Source organism: Gymnodraco acuticeps, unplaced genomic scaffold (genome assembly GCF_902827175.1).
Source record: "Gymnodraco acuticeps unplaced genomic scaffold, fGymAcu1.1, whole genome shotgun sequence".
In the NCBI taxonomy this organism is placed as follows: domain Eukaryota; kingdom Metazoa; phylum Chordata; class Actinopteri; order Perciformes; family Bathydraconidae; genus Gymnodraco; species Gymnodraco acuticeps.
The window spans coordinates 80,701-96,719 of NW_022990270.1; the positions used below are offsets into that span (position 1 = coordinate 80,701).

Below are 16,019 nucleotides of genomic sequence, written 5' to 3' on the forward strand. Positions count from 1 at the left end.
TTGAGCTTGTTTTTTGCATGTTTGCTTCTGAACTTTTTCTAAAATGTCTGTCTTTTTGTGTCCCCTCCTTCCCTGTGCCCCTTCAGGAGTGGATCTGCCAGCCTCCCCTCTCCATTACACCCTGAAACCTGGGATGACCTTTGTTGCTGCCCTCTCCACCTCCTGTGTTCCTCCTTTCTCCTCTCCTCCCCTTTCCTAAACTCCCCTCCTCCTCATTCTCCTCGGTGTCTCCCCCTCTCGCCTCGGGTTTATTACTCTGGACTGAAGGGACACAGCGGCTGGCAGAGGATGAAGAGGGTCTGCCTGCCAACTCCAGACAGAGGATAGAGGGAACAAAAGGAGTTGGGATCAGAGAGAGAGAGACACAGAGATTAACGACTGGTGGACAAGAGAGGCAACGATTCAAAATGCCACAACGAAGGAAAAACACTTGAGCGTCATGAGCTAGCAAGGAGCCCCTAAAAAACACATCTTCTTCAACACACTTCTTGCTGTGGAGACACACACACACACACTCTCTCCTGCTCCTGGGGCTCCTTGTTAACACCTGATATGCCTCTGTGAGAAAGTGAGAGCCATGCCAGCCAAAGGGAAGTACCTGCTGAACGACCAGGAGCTGAAAAATGAGGTGCTGTACCGCAAGTTCTCGTACATCAGCCAGTACCAGCCGCTGGTGCTGCTGCTGGGCCTCTCCATGCTCTCCTGTGGCATCCTCCTCATCCTCTTCTTCGCCCTGCAACTGGTGAGTCTGCTCTTCCATGTGTTTGTTAAAAACTGTAAGAAATTCTGCGTTTTTTGCAGATTTCTCGATGGTCATGGAGAGCGTTTTAGGTTATTGATCATATGCAAAAGTTAGTTTATTTGTCCTTGAGCCCCTGTACTGTAATTGGAGTTTGTCACAATCTCCTTCACTGTGATCATTTATGTCAGGGTTCTTACGGTCATTGAAAACCTGAAAAAGTCATGGAAATTCAAAATGCTAATTCCAGGCCCTGGAAAAGTTATGGGAAACAATATTTTCCCCAAGGTTTTGGAAGTCATGGAAATGTAACTAAAGTTGCATCAAATATAATTTATATTTGATCTAATCGCCAAAATAGTAATACTATAATAATAATAAATACTGTATCGTGTAGAAAAATACAGAAAATATATTGTCAAAATTGTAGGCGATCATTTCCCCGTGGTAGAAACTTGTTGAACTACACAGTACTGCTTTTGTTGTGTTGCCCGTTGGCCACTGTTTTTGAAGTTTTCATAATCTCCTTCACCGTGCAGAAAACACATTTATCTGTAACTCAACACCTGTGCATCAGACTGTGAATCTGTGTAACATTACCCCACCAATCAGCAGCCATTGAGGCAGAGGAATGATGGCATCAGTTGTTCACGTGAACTACTGCACATGAACGACAGTTACTTTCCTCGAAGAGACATTAAGCTTCTCTAGTTGCGTCTTTAAAGGGCAGAAAATCCTTCTCTTGTAAAGCTTGGGATTATCCGGCTAGTTGTCATTTTTCTCCCTTTGACATAACCAATTATGTTGTACAACTTGGTGTTACCAGCTGGTGGGAACAAGACACTGTCAAACTGTGTAGATGTGCACAGGGTTGTATTTGAAGTATTAATTTCTCTCGTGTCCAGGAAGAAGTTTAAAAAGTAAGAGACAATGGAGTCTCTGAAAAGGGTCAAATTGGTTACTTTAATTAAAGGTGGGGTAGGTAAGTTTGAGAAACCGGCTCGAGATACACTTTTTTTATATTCCATGGAATGCTCTTAACATCCCGATAGCAATGAATATCTGAAGTGCTTTGACAAAAAATCCATAAAATCATGTCATCTGTGGAAGCCGTGACGCTGTAAAAAGCACGACCAATCATCTGAGCCGGCCCGGCTAAAATAACTGGATGGCCTACCTGCCTGTCAGCTTTCCATTTTGCACAAACTTATCTCGTGCCCTCATTGGTCATGTGCGCGTTCGTGTGTGTTGGAGGAGGGGCTCTGTAAGGAAGTGGCAGATTTTTTCCGGCTGTGTATTTTCAAATTCTAGCGCACTCGAGCTGGTTTCTCCAAAATTACCTAGCCCACCTTTAAGCAGCATGGTAATGAAACAAACAGAAGGTAGTGGGGAGAGAGCAGCTGCAGCTGTCCTCTCGCAGTCCCGGCCGTGAAGAAGAGGCTGAGACACGTTAGTTCTTCCCGCTTGCATATCCCCTTCGCTCCTCTTCTCTGCTCCAGGCGATGCAGGGTCTTCTCCCCTCGGTCTTCTATGTCCGATATCGCGTAAAACAGAGGATTTAGACGTAGGGTCTACATTGTATAACTCCACACGCCTTTCCCCCTCTTAATCTCTTTCATGACTTTTTATTTAATGCATTTTAACGGCTCCAATCGTTATTTACGTAAAACCGGAAGTTAAGCTCACTGTTGGTATTCCGGAGACTTCTTCAGGAATAGCTTTTCAAAATAAACGTTAGCATCAACGTTAGCCACTGGCGAATGCTAACCGGAAATGTTTTCACAATAAAACAGTTTTAAGCTTACTGTATGTTTAAACCAAGCGGCAAACTCTGGGGAACAGCCGGGAAGCCAATACGGAAGTGCCACACACTGCAGTTCATACATCGGCCGCTAGGGACTGGCTGCAGAAAGGAGCAATTTCCATAGACCCCCATGTTAAAATGCCCAACTTTACAGCAGAAAAAAACATGTTTCTACCCATGGATGCAATACATATTATTATCGATATAGTTAGATTCCACCTTCATGATTATGAATCTGTGAGTGAATTGTTTTCTAACACGACCCTTTTATTTATATTAGGTCTTAACGTTTTTGCATAAATTAGGGCGTGGTCACGTTGATGGACACGTACATTCCTCACTGTCAGCTAACAGCAACTTGTCCACTCTGCTAGGCTACAACCATAGAGGCTACAACGTTAGTTAGTCATAGTACTGTACTTGACCCTTTAGTTTTAGCCGTGTTCGTGGTGATTGTGCCTTTTAGGGAATATTGTTACAAATACCAGACAATTAAAATGTCGTGCTGTGCGCTTGAATGTACTAACAGAACTTCCAAGAAGTCTAAAATGATAATATTATACATGTTAACCCCGTTCGCAGGTGTTTGTGTGCTTGGTAGCTTAGCTTGTTACTTATTAGCCAGCTAAGGACGTAACCCTTTATGCATACATATACATTTTAGTTTATGATTCAGCCTTGGGTAAGACTTTTATAGTCTATGGCTATGACGCCCATAATGCTAAACGGGAGCAACGGTGGAGTCCGTCTTTTCTCAACGTGTGAATGACAAGCATTAAGAATAACAAAATATAGCTAATTCTCTTGCAGATTGTCTCATTTGATTATGAATGTAACGTTTATATAGGGGAACTACACTGTTTGCAGTAACTTGGTATGCATGTATTTCATGTTAGCTTAGCTTCTTAGCCTGAGCTAGCTCTGTTTACTTCCAGTTCGGAGGCTGCAGGTCCCGCCTCGGCTCCGCCTCTTTGCCCTTATTTGGATCAGGCGGGATTAGACTCTGACGTCACAGTCGAGCCGTTAGTGGCCGACTCCGCCTACTAAGGGCTTCACGGCAACTCTGCAGAATCCTATGGGTGACGTCACGGACACTACGTCCATTTATATATACAGTCTATGGTTTAAACTAAATTACGTCATTAAACATTGATTTTAATTTCTTACAATTGTCGTGCATACAGTATAAATGGCTTTAAATGTCAAACGCATTACTATGCTGTGACAGATTCTGACCTGATATGCCCTTGTTCTGTTTTCGGAGTATTTGTGTACTCTTGCTGGGAAGAGGAATGACACATCAAGATAGTAGATGGTGTAGAAATGTGAGTCATAATGAGTTTTCAGCTGATTTTAACACACAAATGAACTCACATGTAACAGTAATAACGAAAATTGCTGGATGTTTGCACTTTCTTCATCCAGTTTGACAGTCGTTTGAGCCTTTAAGTAACTTCACAGGTGTGCTTTCAAAGCAAAAGCAAAGCAGGTGCCTCAGATTTGAGCACAATGCTTCTTATTGTGCAGTTGGGTACAGGTGGACTCTAATGCACACATAATGGCTAATAAGCTATGAAATGAGGGATTCAGACAGTGAGTTAGGACTAAACATCCGAGGCTGCTCGCAAATCAATGCTCTAATTGTGCTGAAATGTTTTGATTAGTTGAGTTAACAATCTTTATGTGACACATAGACACCTGGTTCTGCAGTTTAACCCACACCATACTTACATTTAGCCGTCCATTTCTGTTGTATATCCTTTACAGCTAGTTGATTAAATCATGTCAGATAAGCAGATATTATTGTCCGATCAACTATGTAATTATTAGGTGAGATGCTTTAGATTAGATGCCTGGCGTAATGGATATCTTCTTTTTACATACACACTTTAACGTACTTCAATATTGACTTTACTTCTGAACTATATCTGTGATCCGTTGACTCTTTCATTGACTCGTCGTCTTCTGTCAAGTACTGACATTTAGCTCTTGAATTTGTAGAGTTGTGAGAAATAGTGTTTGTTAAATGCTTCTTAAAAAAAACTAAAATATTGAATTGACAACAACGTTAGAAAACTACCATCTTTATCCAAACATTTGAAGCAAGCCACAGGACATACTTTTGTTCTGTTACAATATTTTTGTGATAAGAGCAAGTGTCTTAAAGGGGACCTGTCATGCAAAATGCACTTTTTGATGTCTTTTATACATAAACATGTGTCCCCGGTGTGTCGGGGAACTCACGCAGCGTCAGAAAAATAAAACCCTCTCTCTTTTCCTCCGTACCCAAATCTCTAAAAACGGGGCTACAACGGAGCTGATCCAGATTTGCGTCCGATATGACGTAATATCTGAAATGTGGACCCACGGGCCAATCAGAAACGTTGCTATCAGAAACAATGCCCGACTGTTTTGGACATAATATGGTCAGTGTTTACATTAGCATCGCTAACACTCAGAGCTAACCTGTACTGGAGAGCATGTGTGTGAAGAAGCAGGAAATAAAAAGGAACTCACCTTGTGGTATAACCGGCAAGAGAGAAAGCCTTTGAGCTCCATGCTGTTTCAGAGATAATCCTTGATAATCCATGATATGGCGTTTCATCACGGCAGCATTTAGTTTAGACAGTAGCTGCCGGGTCCTTTTGAAACAGGAAGTGAAATAGAGGGATATGAGGCATGGCTAGAATGGGTGATCTGTTTTGGTATTTTGAGCAAAACACTTCATAGACATGTTTTTTATATATTTGTATATATCTGAGAGACCTATGCTATTGCCTACAAATAGCATGATAGGTGCACTTTAAATAACCTTTTAAAGCACTCGGTAAAGATAAAGGTGTTGCACTGGGCTGCAATACATGTAAGGTGTTTTATATATTTCTATCCACTAGGAGGAAGTATACAAATAACAATTGTTATAAAATAGATTAAGACTTATTTTAGAGAATCACTATGCCCCATTGTATATTTCTATACCTTCGATGGTACAAACATGATTCATTGAGTTGGTTAGAGTATGGGGACTCATCTTGAACATTAATACATTCACATGCAGCATAATGTAAAGAAGAGCAGGATGTTACAGGATGGTCAGTTTGAATCTCTGTGAAAATGTGAAAAATTGAAAACTCTGTCCTCTCCCTCGACATCTACTTGGATGAAGCTCTTGACTCCCCTTCACTAGCCGAGTGAATGAGAGAGTGAAAGTGAAGAAGCACATCGTCGCTGAAATAGAATCGAAAGTAGAGGACGCATACTTCCCTAGATTAGAAAAAAAGGCACAAAGTAAGAAGTGCATCTCCTCAACAACATCACAGTTTTATAATGCTGATGATTCCCTGGCAGGAAATTGTCTTTCCTTTCTCTCCGCAGTGAGGTCAGGGGTGAGCTAGCCTGCAGCTGTTAATGCTTCAGTTTTACTCAAAAATACTTCAACAGAAAACAAGTCTGCTTTCTTTCTGCTAAATACACTCCCCTGCTGCGCTTAAAACCAAGACCTTTAAAGGGTTTGGTTGACAACTTAATAGAATAAAATGAACCATTAAGGTATGAACTGGAGGTTAAAACAATGTAGCTGTCAAAAGTGTATAGAGGGTAATTATGTGAGGAAAGGCACGTATTCATTGGATATGCTGTTGACGTTGGCATAATGGCAGGTAGCATAGCAGTCAGTGGTTAATGTAATGAAGTGACAGATATAATGACTTTCCCCTGTTGGAAAAAACATCTTAATATACGTTTATTTATTACTATCTTAACCTTCCCTCCATTGTGTTGCTGCTGAGTCTATGGCACACTCCCTTTCTGTCGTCATTGTACCTAAATATCTCTCACTCTCACACACTCCTTTGAAATGCATCCATCCCAGGGGCGTGATTATGTCAGAAGCTAAAATCACAATTATTTTGGCTTTTTTTATTTTTTAAGATGACTTATTAACTTAATTATACTTAATAAAATCACATCAAAATGTGTATTTCCTTTAAAATTAAATGTAAAAGACATATAGATAACAAATCAAATATAATAAATAAAAGTATATATAATAAACGTTCAAAATAAACACAACAAATAATGCATTTTAAAATAAACAAGATGTTGTGCACTTCCAAGTGCTATTGCAAAATTAATAACCTATATAAATAAATTGGTCCATAATTAATTCAGTCAAACTATATATATATATCCAGGGGTGCACATAACTGGTGCGTAAGTCACTTGTCTGACTAAGTGCATTTATGTACCGATGGACTTGTGAAACATTTCCAGAAGGCGCTTCGATCACTGGACGACAGCCGGTCGCCGGTCACACAGACGGGGCTGCTGTTAACGTCGGTGTGTACAACGGAATTGTGCCACAACTTCCGGCGCGAGTTCCACGCGCGTGCTCCACTAGCGCCCACCCACACCCCTCCCGTCGACATTCAATACCACACCCCCACCCCCAACCCCCCCGTCCTGTCGACGTTCACGAAACAGAGGGGCTGAACACACAACTTTGCGTGGGCAGCCCTGAGTACCAAACATTGTCTCCTGGTACTCATTTGAGTAACTCACTGAGAAAGTTATGTGCACCCCTGAATATATCAACTAAATGACTTTATTAAAGTATTCAGTAAAAAGGTGCAGAAGCGCTCAGCCGGTAAATAAAATAAGGTATGCTTGATTTATAACACAAGACTAAATGAAAGTCTAAATAAAAAATGGACTGCTTCACAATATTTAAAATAACTGTTTTATCTCGATTATCTAATTTTCATAATCGGTGAAGCATAAATCCCTGTTTTAAAAATAATAAAATGTGCTTAATAACCCAGCCCTGCTCTATCCCTCATGTATGTACACGAAATATACATACAACACCATTATTTTAGTGTTTTGCTCATACAAATACACACAAATGATATGTCCCACAAGTGTTTCGTTCATTTAAGTTGCTCCTAGTTTTGCAATAAATAAACAAACTCTTCAGCCACCTCATCTATCACGGGAAATACCGTCACTCCCTCTTTCTCTTCCTTCTCTCATTAATCTTCCTCCTCTGTCTTCCTGCTCACTCAGTTGCCAGGGGGAGAGAAGAGCAAAGAGAAAATGCGTAGCTCTGTTATTAAATCCTAAGGACTGGGGGAGGAGGGTGGGTGTGTGCGCGCCTATTAGAGAGGTTGGATACCGGTCTCTCTCCAATCGACAGCGGATGAAGAGCAACGCTGAGAGGAAAACACTTGTGAGACCTGTACAAGGCTCTGATTGGTTGAGAGATGATACTAAGCGGTTGTTTGGGGTCTTTAAAGGTCACATATTGTGAAAAATCCACTTTTTCATGTCTCTTCTACATCAGCATGTGTCCCCTCTGTGGAAAGAGACTCTGAAAGTTTTAGGAAAAAAGATTCTCTCTCTTTTTGTCCTGATCCATTTCTATAAAAACCTGTCTGAAAATGAGCTGATCACCTGAATCTCCTCTAGAGCACCATTGTGTTCTTTGTAACCAAATGTCTCTCAGAGGGGCGTGGGGAGGGGCTCCTTATTTTCATCTAAAGTAACAGACAGAGAATCAGCACTTTGGAAACAGGGCTGAAACAGAGGGGATTATGGGATGCTGCAATGATCTGTTTGGTGTTTCAGCCAATCAGAGACAGGCTCTGTATATATCTGAGACCTGTAATATATTGATGAAAAACAGTATAATATGACCTTTAACTCTTTTCTAGGGTATTCTGATGCTTATTTTGAAAAGGGAATTTGGGGTTAAGTATCTCGCCCCAGGATCGAACCAACAATCTCCTAATTGCAAAACGACAGCACTACTTCACACAGTTACACAATATTGACATTACAATTATCTGGAATCACTCGATCTCCTCAATTCCAGAATCAAAATAGTCGTCAATCATCAAAATAGTTGCCAACAAATCGATGTATTTATTAACGTTGATTGGCCAAAATGTTTTAGTTATTGGCCCGTGAGTCACCATCATTATCTCCTCTGCTATGCATCAGATTATGAACTTTGTGTAACATTACCCCACTAATTAGCAGCCATTCGGACGGATTGATTGGGCTTTTTTTGTTTGTTGTATTACTTAAAAAATTACGCAATTAATACAGATTCTTTCTGGTTTTATCGGAGAGATGGCCAGTTTGATGTCTTCACAGAGACCGTTATTCTCTTCTTGAATAACTTCCTTGACAATCTCCCGGATGGCCGGTAGCAGGCTAGCGTCCACACTGCTCTTGCTACTAGCTTTAGCCTCTGAGTCGCTAGCCGGCATGGTGTTTTGCGGTTCGATGGGCATCTTGGTTCCTAAGGTTCCAAAAAAACGTTGTTGACTCTCCAAATACTAAAATATAACGAACACTCAATCACGTTTTTAGCAAATTGCAGCTTAACCCTTATGTTGTGTTTGGGTCTCCCGTGACCCGTTTCAAGTTAAAATTATATAATAACTACGCTCTAGTTTTCTGTATCGGAACAAGGCTTCATGATATCCTCCACGGCAGCTATATAAACACTACGAAACTGATTTTGACAATTTTAGCCAAGTCTGCAGGTCTCTAAAAAGAAAAAGTGTATCATTTGGTGTTGGGGTCTGGGGAGACCCAGCAGAATTGTTGTGGGTGACTCGGGGTCATATTTGGCCCAATCAAGATTCATCTTTGACTTTAGACACCCCTCCCCCTCCCCCTTCACCCACTGTAACAATCATTTTTCGCAACATGCACCTGGTCTCCCCTCCCTCTGCCCCCCTCCCCCCACGGGAACTCCACCTTTCTCAAAGAATATGTACACTAACACTTGAACCTGAATATATATGTGGTGTAATGTGTTTTGGGCCATAACATTAAATTGCAACAGCATTGTACGGTTATGAGTGCATTATAAGTTAGTTATGATGTAGTTAAAACAATATTGGATGATAGTCATTTTTTTGTGTGTTTTGGACTGAGATAAGTCATGGGTCAAAATTGCCCCGCGAACACCATGAACGGTAACAGCTTTCGAACACAACACAAGGGTTAATTATGTATAAAACATATCTACTCCCCCTAGTGTCCCTCAGACTCTTCCTGGTTTCAAACTGAGAATTTGTCTTTTACCTTCAAGCAAAAAGCTTCAAACTGTACCTCATCAATATCATCGTATGCTGTCATCTCATTGAAACATATAGAAATACACATTTATTATTGCCAGCATCATTTTTTCATGAATAGGATTTTCAAAAGTAAACCTGGTTTCATTTGAGTTGTTTTTTTATATTGGTGTGATGTGTTGAACATTACCTACAGTATAGCTGTATCTGTTCTCTAATTTGAACCCCTTTTTATGTATTAATTGATTATGTAAACACAGCTCTCTATCATTGAAACCCTCCTGATAATCCACACATAGATACCATAAAGTAAAAGGAATGCACATATTACAGAGACGTACATCTGGTTTCATGTCAGTTTTTTTCAGATATTATTGTAATGCTTTGAAAATTAGCCTATAGCTGTATCTGTTCTCTAATGTAAGCTCCTTTCCACATGGCGAACCGTGTCTATCATAACTGGACCTTCTGTAGACACACACCTGCATGAATTGCTTCGTCGCATTCATCTAGATCAGTGCTTCTCAAACTTTTTAATACCAAGGACCACTTAACCAATAAAAAAACACTCGCGGACCACCTAACTCCACAAATATCGAAAATCACATTTTCTAGAACAGATTACAAATCGCCTGAAAATGGTACAAACAAGTGTGTTGAAGGTGTTGTGCTGGGCTATATCATGCAATTGAAAGTGAAACTTAAGCTCGCTCCATTGTGGAGATATTTCTGCAAAACTCAAATGTATTTATTTATTTAAAATGTGAAATTGTACCAATATACTCACGGACCACTAGGGGGTGCTCACGGACCACCAGTGGTCCGCGGACCACACTTTGAGAAGCACTGATCTAGATCCTCTGTCTCGAGCCAGTTAACTAGCGGGCCTTCTAGAATACCCTGGAACCGAGGGGAACTCTGAAAGAATACGCCCATTGGCTACAAATCAATATATGATTGGTTGATCCAACTGTCAGTCCAAACGTACGCTCTCATTCAGTGCAACGGCCAGGGCATTCGATCAAGGATGTAGAATACCTTGGTTGAAGGATATTCTACCCAGAGACCCAGAACAAGATCTGATTGGTTGCTTTCTTTTCTAACACAAAACCACTGAAATGCGTAGTGCATGGTCCGACAAGGACAAACAAATCAACGTAACACTGTAATATCACAGATCAACAACACAGATACGATTCTCATTTATATTTTATTACATTTTATTTATATAATTAAATCGATTTTTTGTTTGTTTTATCTGAGTGTTCCAGGGTATTCTCTGAATACCTTGAAGGCCCTGACGGTTCGCCACTGCCATATAGAATAAATGTTCTTTTCCTGCCTATAAAAAGGTTTTCTGTCGAGTCTCCGAGCTTCACCGGGAGCAGAAAGTGCTTTAGATGAGATCTGGCCTCTTCTCAAAGCTGCCATGGTAACCAGAAAGCTGAACATACAATGCAGCGATGGCCTTCTCCGCTAAGAGATCTATTAACGCCGACTTTGTGCGTCTGTCTCACTCCTGAGCTCTCCTTTTAACCCCTTGTTTCCTCTCTTACTCTGCCTGCAACACCCACTCACTCACTTCCTCCTACCATCCCTCAGCTTTTTATTCATGAATTAAACACACTCACAGATATTCACACACAAGCAGCAAACATGTGTTCATGCGCGTGGTCTTTTTGTTTCTCACTGTACAGTAAATCAATCAGGAAGATGGATGCCTGAAGCAAACAGGACATGATGCATACGGAAATATTTTAGGGAAACACTCCAACATAAGCCTCAGTGCTTCTGAATATCAACGTTTATCAGGAGCATCTTATAAAAACCTCAGATTTAATAAGTCGGAAATAGAAGCAATAACCTGCTGATTGAAAAAGACAAAGTGTGCAAGTTTTGTTTATTATGTTGACACTAGATTTGAATGCATAGACAGAGGACCGGACAAAATAATAGACTTGTCTTGGAAAAAAAGCCCTGCAGATTAATGACTCGGTGAAGTTCTTGTGTTTTTTTTGTTGTTAGGACTGGTTAAAAAAAACTTGTTGATTAAAGTTAAGTGGCTACCTCCATGTCTGAAAAGTTTATGTTCCTGTTTCTCCCTCAGAGTCCATCGGATCACTGTGCCTTTGTGAGCGTGGTGAGCGGCAGCCTGTGTGTGTTCCTGTGTGTGTTCGTGCTGGTGTGTACGGAGATGCTGTCGCAGCGATGGAGGCATCTGCTGGTCTCATCGTCTGGGCCACGCAACTCACCATGGGCTACACCTTCATCTTCAGCGGGCCCATCATCCTGCCCTGGGACCAGGTAACCTGTTAGAAAAATATCACTCGTCAACGGCTTGAGCTTCAATAATCAGGATCCATGTATTTATGATCCTCTCAATAATGGAAGTAGTCGTCACATACAGAGCATCAACTAGTTCCTGAACAGTGTCCTTCACATGCTGATATACAAGAGAGAGAGTTACACAGTCACAAGATGGAGGAATACCGGTTCTTGTGGGTAATCATATATCCTGTCATGTACAAAATACTTAGTTTTTTCTCAAAATGTTTGCTTTTTCTCAAAATCTCAAAATCCGGACTTTCTCTCAAAATTCGGACTTTCTCTCAAAATTCGGACTTTTTCTCAAAATCTCAAAATCCGGACTTTTTTTCTCAAAATCTCAAAATCCGGACTTTTTCTGAATACTTAACATTTTTAATAATCACTGGTCACCGGCTTGAGCTTCAATCTCAGGATCCATGTATTTGTTATCCTCTCAAGAATGGAAGTAGTCATCACATACAGAGCATCAACTAGTTCCTGACCAGTGTCCTTCAAATGCTGATATACAAGAGAGGGAGTTACACAGTCACAAGATGGAGGAATAGAAAGCAGTATTCAATGTTTACTTCAGATTAGCTCCACGTCAGAAATGATCTTGCTTGGAGTCACTTTCATTATAAGATCCTCCTACGCAAACTGGAAATCTATCACGACAGATGCAACAAATCCACACACGTGAAGAAGCTGCACGTCCATTTACGTTTCTTTATTTTAGTTTGGTTAGGCAGGTAAATGTTTACTATTTACCATCTTACGTTTTTGCATAGGGATGGGACGATACAGGATTTGATAATGGATTTAGATTAAAACACTGACAATAAATCCATCATGGCGTCTTTTTATTATCAGGATAATTGTTAATTTCATCACAAATGACTTGAAAAGCTAAAAGTAAAGCCTGGTTTAAAAAGCACAGGAATTTGGCCTATTATGTCAAAAAGTATTCATGTTTTAATGCATTCTTTATTTATGCATTTATAGTGAATCACAATCTTTCTGGCCATAATAAAAACAAAATGTTTGATATGCCTTATTACGATTTCAGATAATTCATTAATTTAATCATCTTCTAGTGTGTAAATATATGCTTTGGCACTTTATTATCTGATCATTTTGTTGGTCTAGTAGTGTTATGGTGCTTTTCCACTGCAGCGCGTAGCACGGTTTAAGCCGTTTTTTATTGCGTTTCCACTTAGCGTAGTACCGGCTAACGGGTACTTTTTCACAGTTTTTCTGGCCCTCCAAAATCGAGGTTCTTTCCGGGCCAAGAACCGGGCTGAGTATGCTAAACTAGTGAGAGAATCTCTGGCAAGGGGGCTACAACTACAACAAAATGAACATATTTGACCGTGATTTAATTGTAATACACGTTTCAAAATGATGCCGAAGTAACAACATACTGATACCGGTTAGTAAAAACCATGAATTAATGCTTTGACAAGTCTTCAGACAGACGGCAGGCGAAAAACCTTTTAAAATGCGTGTTTTCTGAATGGAGATCGGCTAAGCTAACGCAGTATATGCTCCGACCGTCCACACTCACAACAACGGCCTACAGACATAAATAAAGCAGCAACTGTATTCGCCATGACACAGCCAGTCTGTGGTTTGTACTTGTTTAACTTTTGTCTAGTTTCTGAACAGATATGAGGAGCTGTGAGCTCTGAGCGCTAACAGCTAACGGCTGGTGTTTTGGTTTTGTGGTTCGCATTGAAGATGAAGTCACGGCTCCGCCTACACTGCGTTACTATAGTTACTGCCCCAGTTCCTAAACCGTAATGGAAACGCAGCATAAAGTGAGCCTGGCCTACCAAGGCCTAACTATACCGTACTAAGCCATGCAAGGCCCTGCAGTGGAAATGCGCCATTATATATATATATATATATAGTGGGACTACAAACAACTTTTTCTAAAATTATTTTCCAAGTTTCATGACATGTGGGACCTTTTCTAGAGTCCAATGACTCAAAAATGATTCAAGATTCAATTGTATTGTCATTTTTACATAGCTACAGTGTAGTTATGACAATGAAATGCTTAGGTCACAGGCTCCTCCAACAGTGCAACACAATAACACAGATAAGATAGTGCAAGTAGATACAAATAAAATATAATATAATAGGAATAGTGCAAGAAGAGTCTTTATACAAGTAATTGGAATATTGAGATATATATATATATAAGTTGCAAACAGATGAATGTTATGGATGTTGTTGAATGAATAAATGAATAAACATGATTAGATAATTGACCCTTTGTGTCTCCAGGTGCCTTTCTTCCTCTTCATCATCTTCACGGTGTACACCATGCTGCCCTTCCAGCTGTGGTACGCCGTGGTGCTGAGCGTCGTATCCTCGCTGTCTCACATCATGGTGCTCACTCTGCGCCTCACCGTCTACGAAAAGAAGATCCCTGATTACCTCGCCTACCAGGTAACACAAAAAATGAGATTTTATGAAAAAAGGCAATATATGTTTCTGAATCACTGATGTTTTTTGTGTTATTTAAAGCCGATTTCATCCCTCTAATGAAGCTGCACATCAGTTTTTACATTCTTTATCACTAAGTTTAACCAACAAGAGTGGAGTGCACCAGCTGGGCGTAAGCTGGGCGTAACTCTACGTCCGACGTAGAACCGAAGGTTAAGACCAAACTAAAGTTATGACTAGTTAGTCTTAGACTTAGACTTAGACTTAAGCCCTGTATGCGTTGCGTCCGGGTGTAACTTTTACGACTAGTATGGAGCAGGCGTAAATCGGAAAGACAGACTAGTATCCATAGTAACGTAAAACAGGCAAAAAGGAAAATAACTATGGCAGTGCGTCATGTCAATGTTTACATGTTGTAACAACGAAAGGGCATTAAGACGAGAGAGCCGTCCGTGATCGAACAAACCCACTGGACATCTATTCAGTGAGCTGATAGAGAGGTTTCGTTCCGGCAGACAAGCCCTTTTTGATTTAATCGAGGAGATCTCCCCTCAACAACAGAACGGATCAGACAGAAACGCTGCGCTCTCCCCAACCTTGCAGGCGCTGATTGCGCTCAGATTTTACTTTAATACTGTGGGAGACACGATTAATGTTCATCGCACAACTGCATGTCGGGCTATTAGACAAGTTTCCTTGGCTCTCCAGCACCGCCTTAGGAATTATATTCACTTACAAACACAAGAAGAAGCAGCAAAATCCTCCTGGCATCCGTGAAGATATCGGTGGACGACTTAACCGCAATCACATAATAAACAACATATAGCCCTGTATATTTGTAATATGAACGCTGTTTTTTTGCAATTGCATTTCAATAAGCTCCCATTGTGACCACATATTTTCATTAGGCCGTTTTATAGCCTATTTTATTCAAAAAGTACATTAGATAACAACATTTGGAGAACTATTAACATGAAATTGACATAAAAACAAGTACAACAAATATGATTAGAGAATGGTGAATGACAAATTGTCTTCTTCAGTGATTCTTTGCTGATTCTTAAGAATTATAATTTTGAGTCTTAATTTCTCCTTCTCCAGCTCAATTGTGTCATGTTCCGCTCTCAGTTGTGCGGTCTCCACCTCCACACGAACGATCTCTTTCTCCACCAGTTCACGCTGTAGCTCTGTAAAATCTCTCTTTCTTTTTCGGGGTGTGGGTCTCATTTTTCTCTTCTTTTGGTTTCTGTTATCGATTACTTCTTTATCCAAGTCTTAGCTTGCTCTGAATGGAGGAGTTCGAGTGTTAAATTATGTAGACGTGTGTTGCTTGGCAACAATTACTGTTTCGCGTGTATTCACGTGGACGCGCATCTTAAGACCAGGCGCAGCTACGACCGAGACTAGTCAGGCTTGGTGTACTCGGTGTAAATTCGAATCACTAAGTCGGACATAGCTAAGCCCGACGTTAGAGTTAAGACCTACTTTTTTACACCCAGCTGGTGCACTCCACTCCAAGTGACCAGAATTACACATAGTATAATATTTGGCAAGGATCAGATGCAAAAACAATTAATAGAAAGTAAAGTAACTGACAAGGTAAATTAGTAATGTATTACGTCACACT

The 16,019-nt window shown here is 40.5% G+C and overlaps 1 protein-coding gene across 1 annotated transcript in view; it reads left to right on the forward strand.

Annotated features, from left to right (window-relative positions):
* Positions 1–577: 577 nt before the first annotated feature.
* adcy7 (adenylate cyclase 7) overlaps positions 578–16,019 on the forward strand; it is a 59,311-nt gene continuing 43,869 nt past the window's right edge. The window contains 4 exon segments of the mRNA XM_034220774.1: positions 578–742; positions 11,742–11,853; positions 11,856–11,938; positions 14,231–14,395. Of these exon segments, the coding sequence (XP_034076665.1) occupies positions 578–742; positions 11,742–11,853; positions 11,856–11,938; positions 14,231–14,395 (525 nt within the window).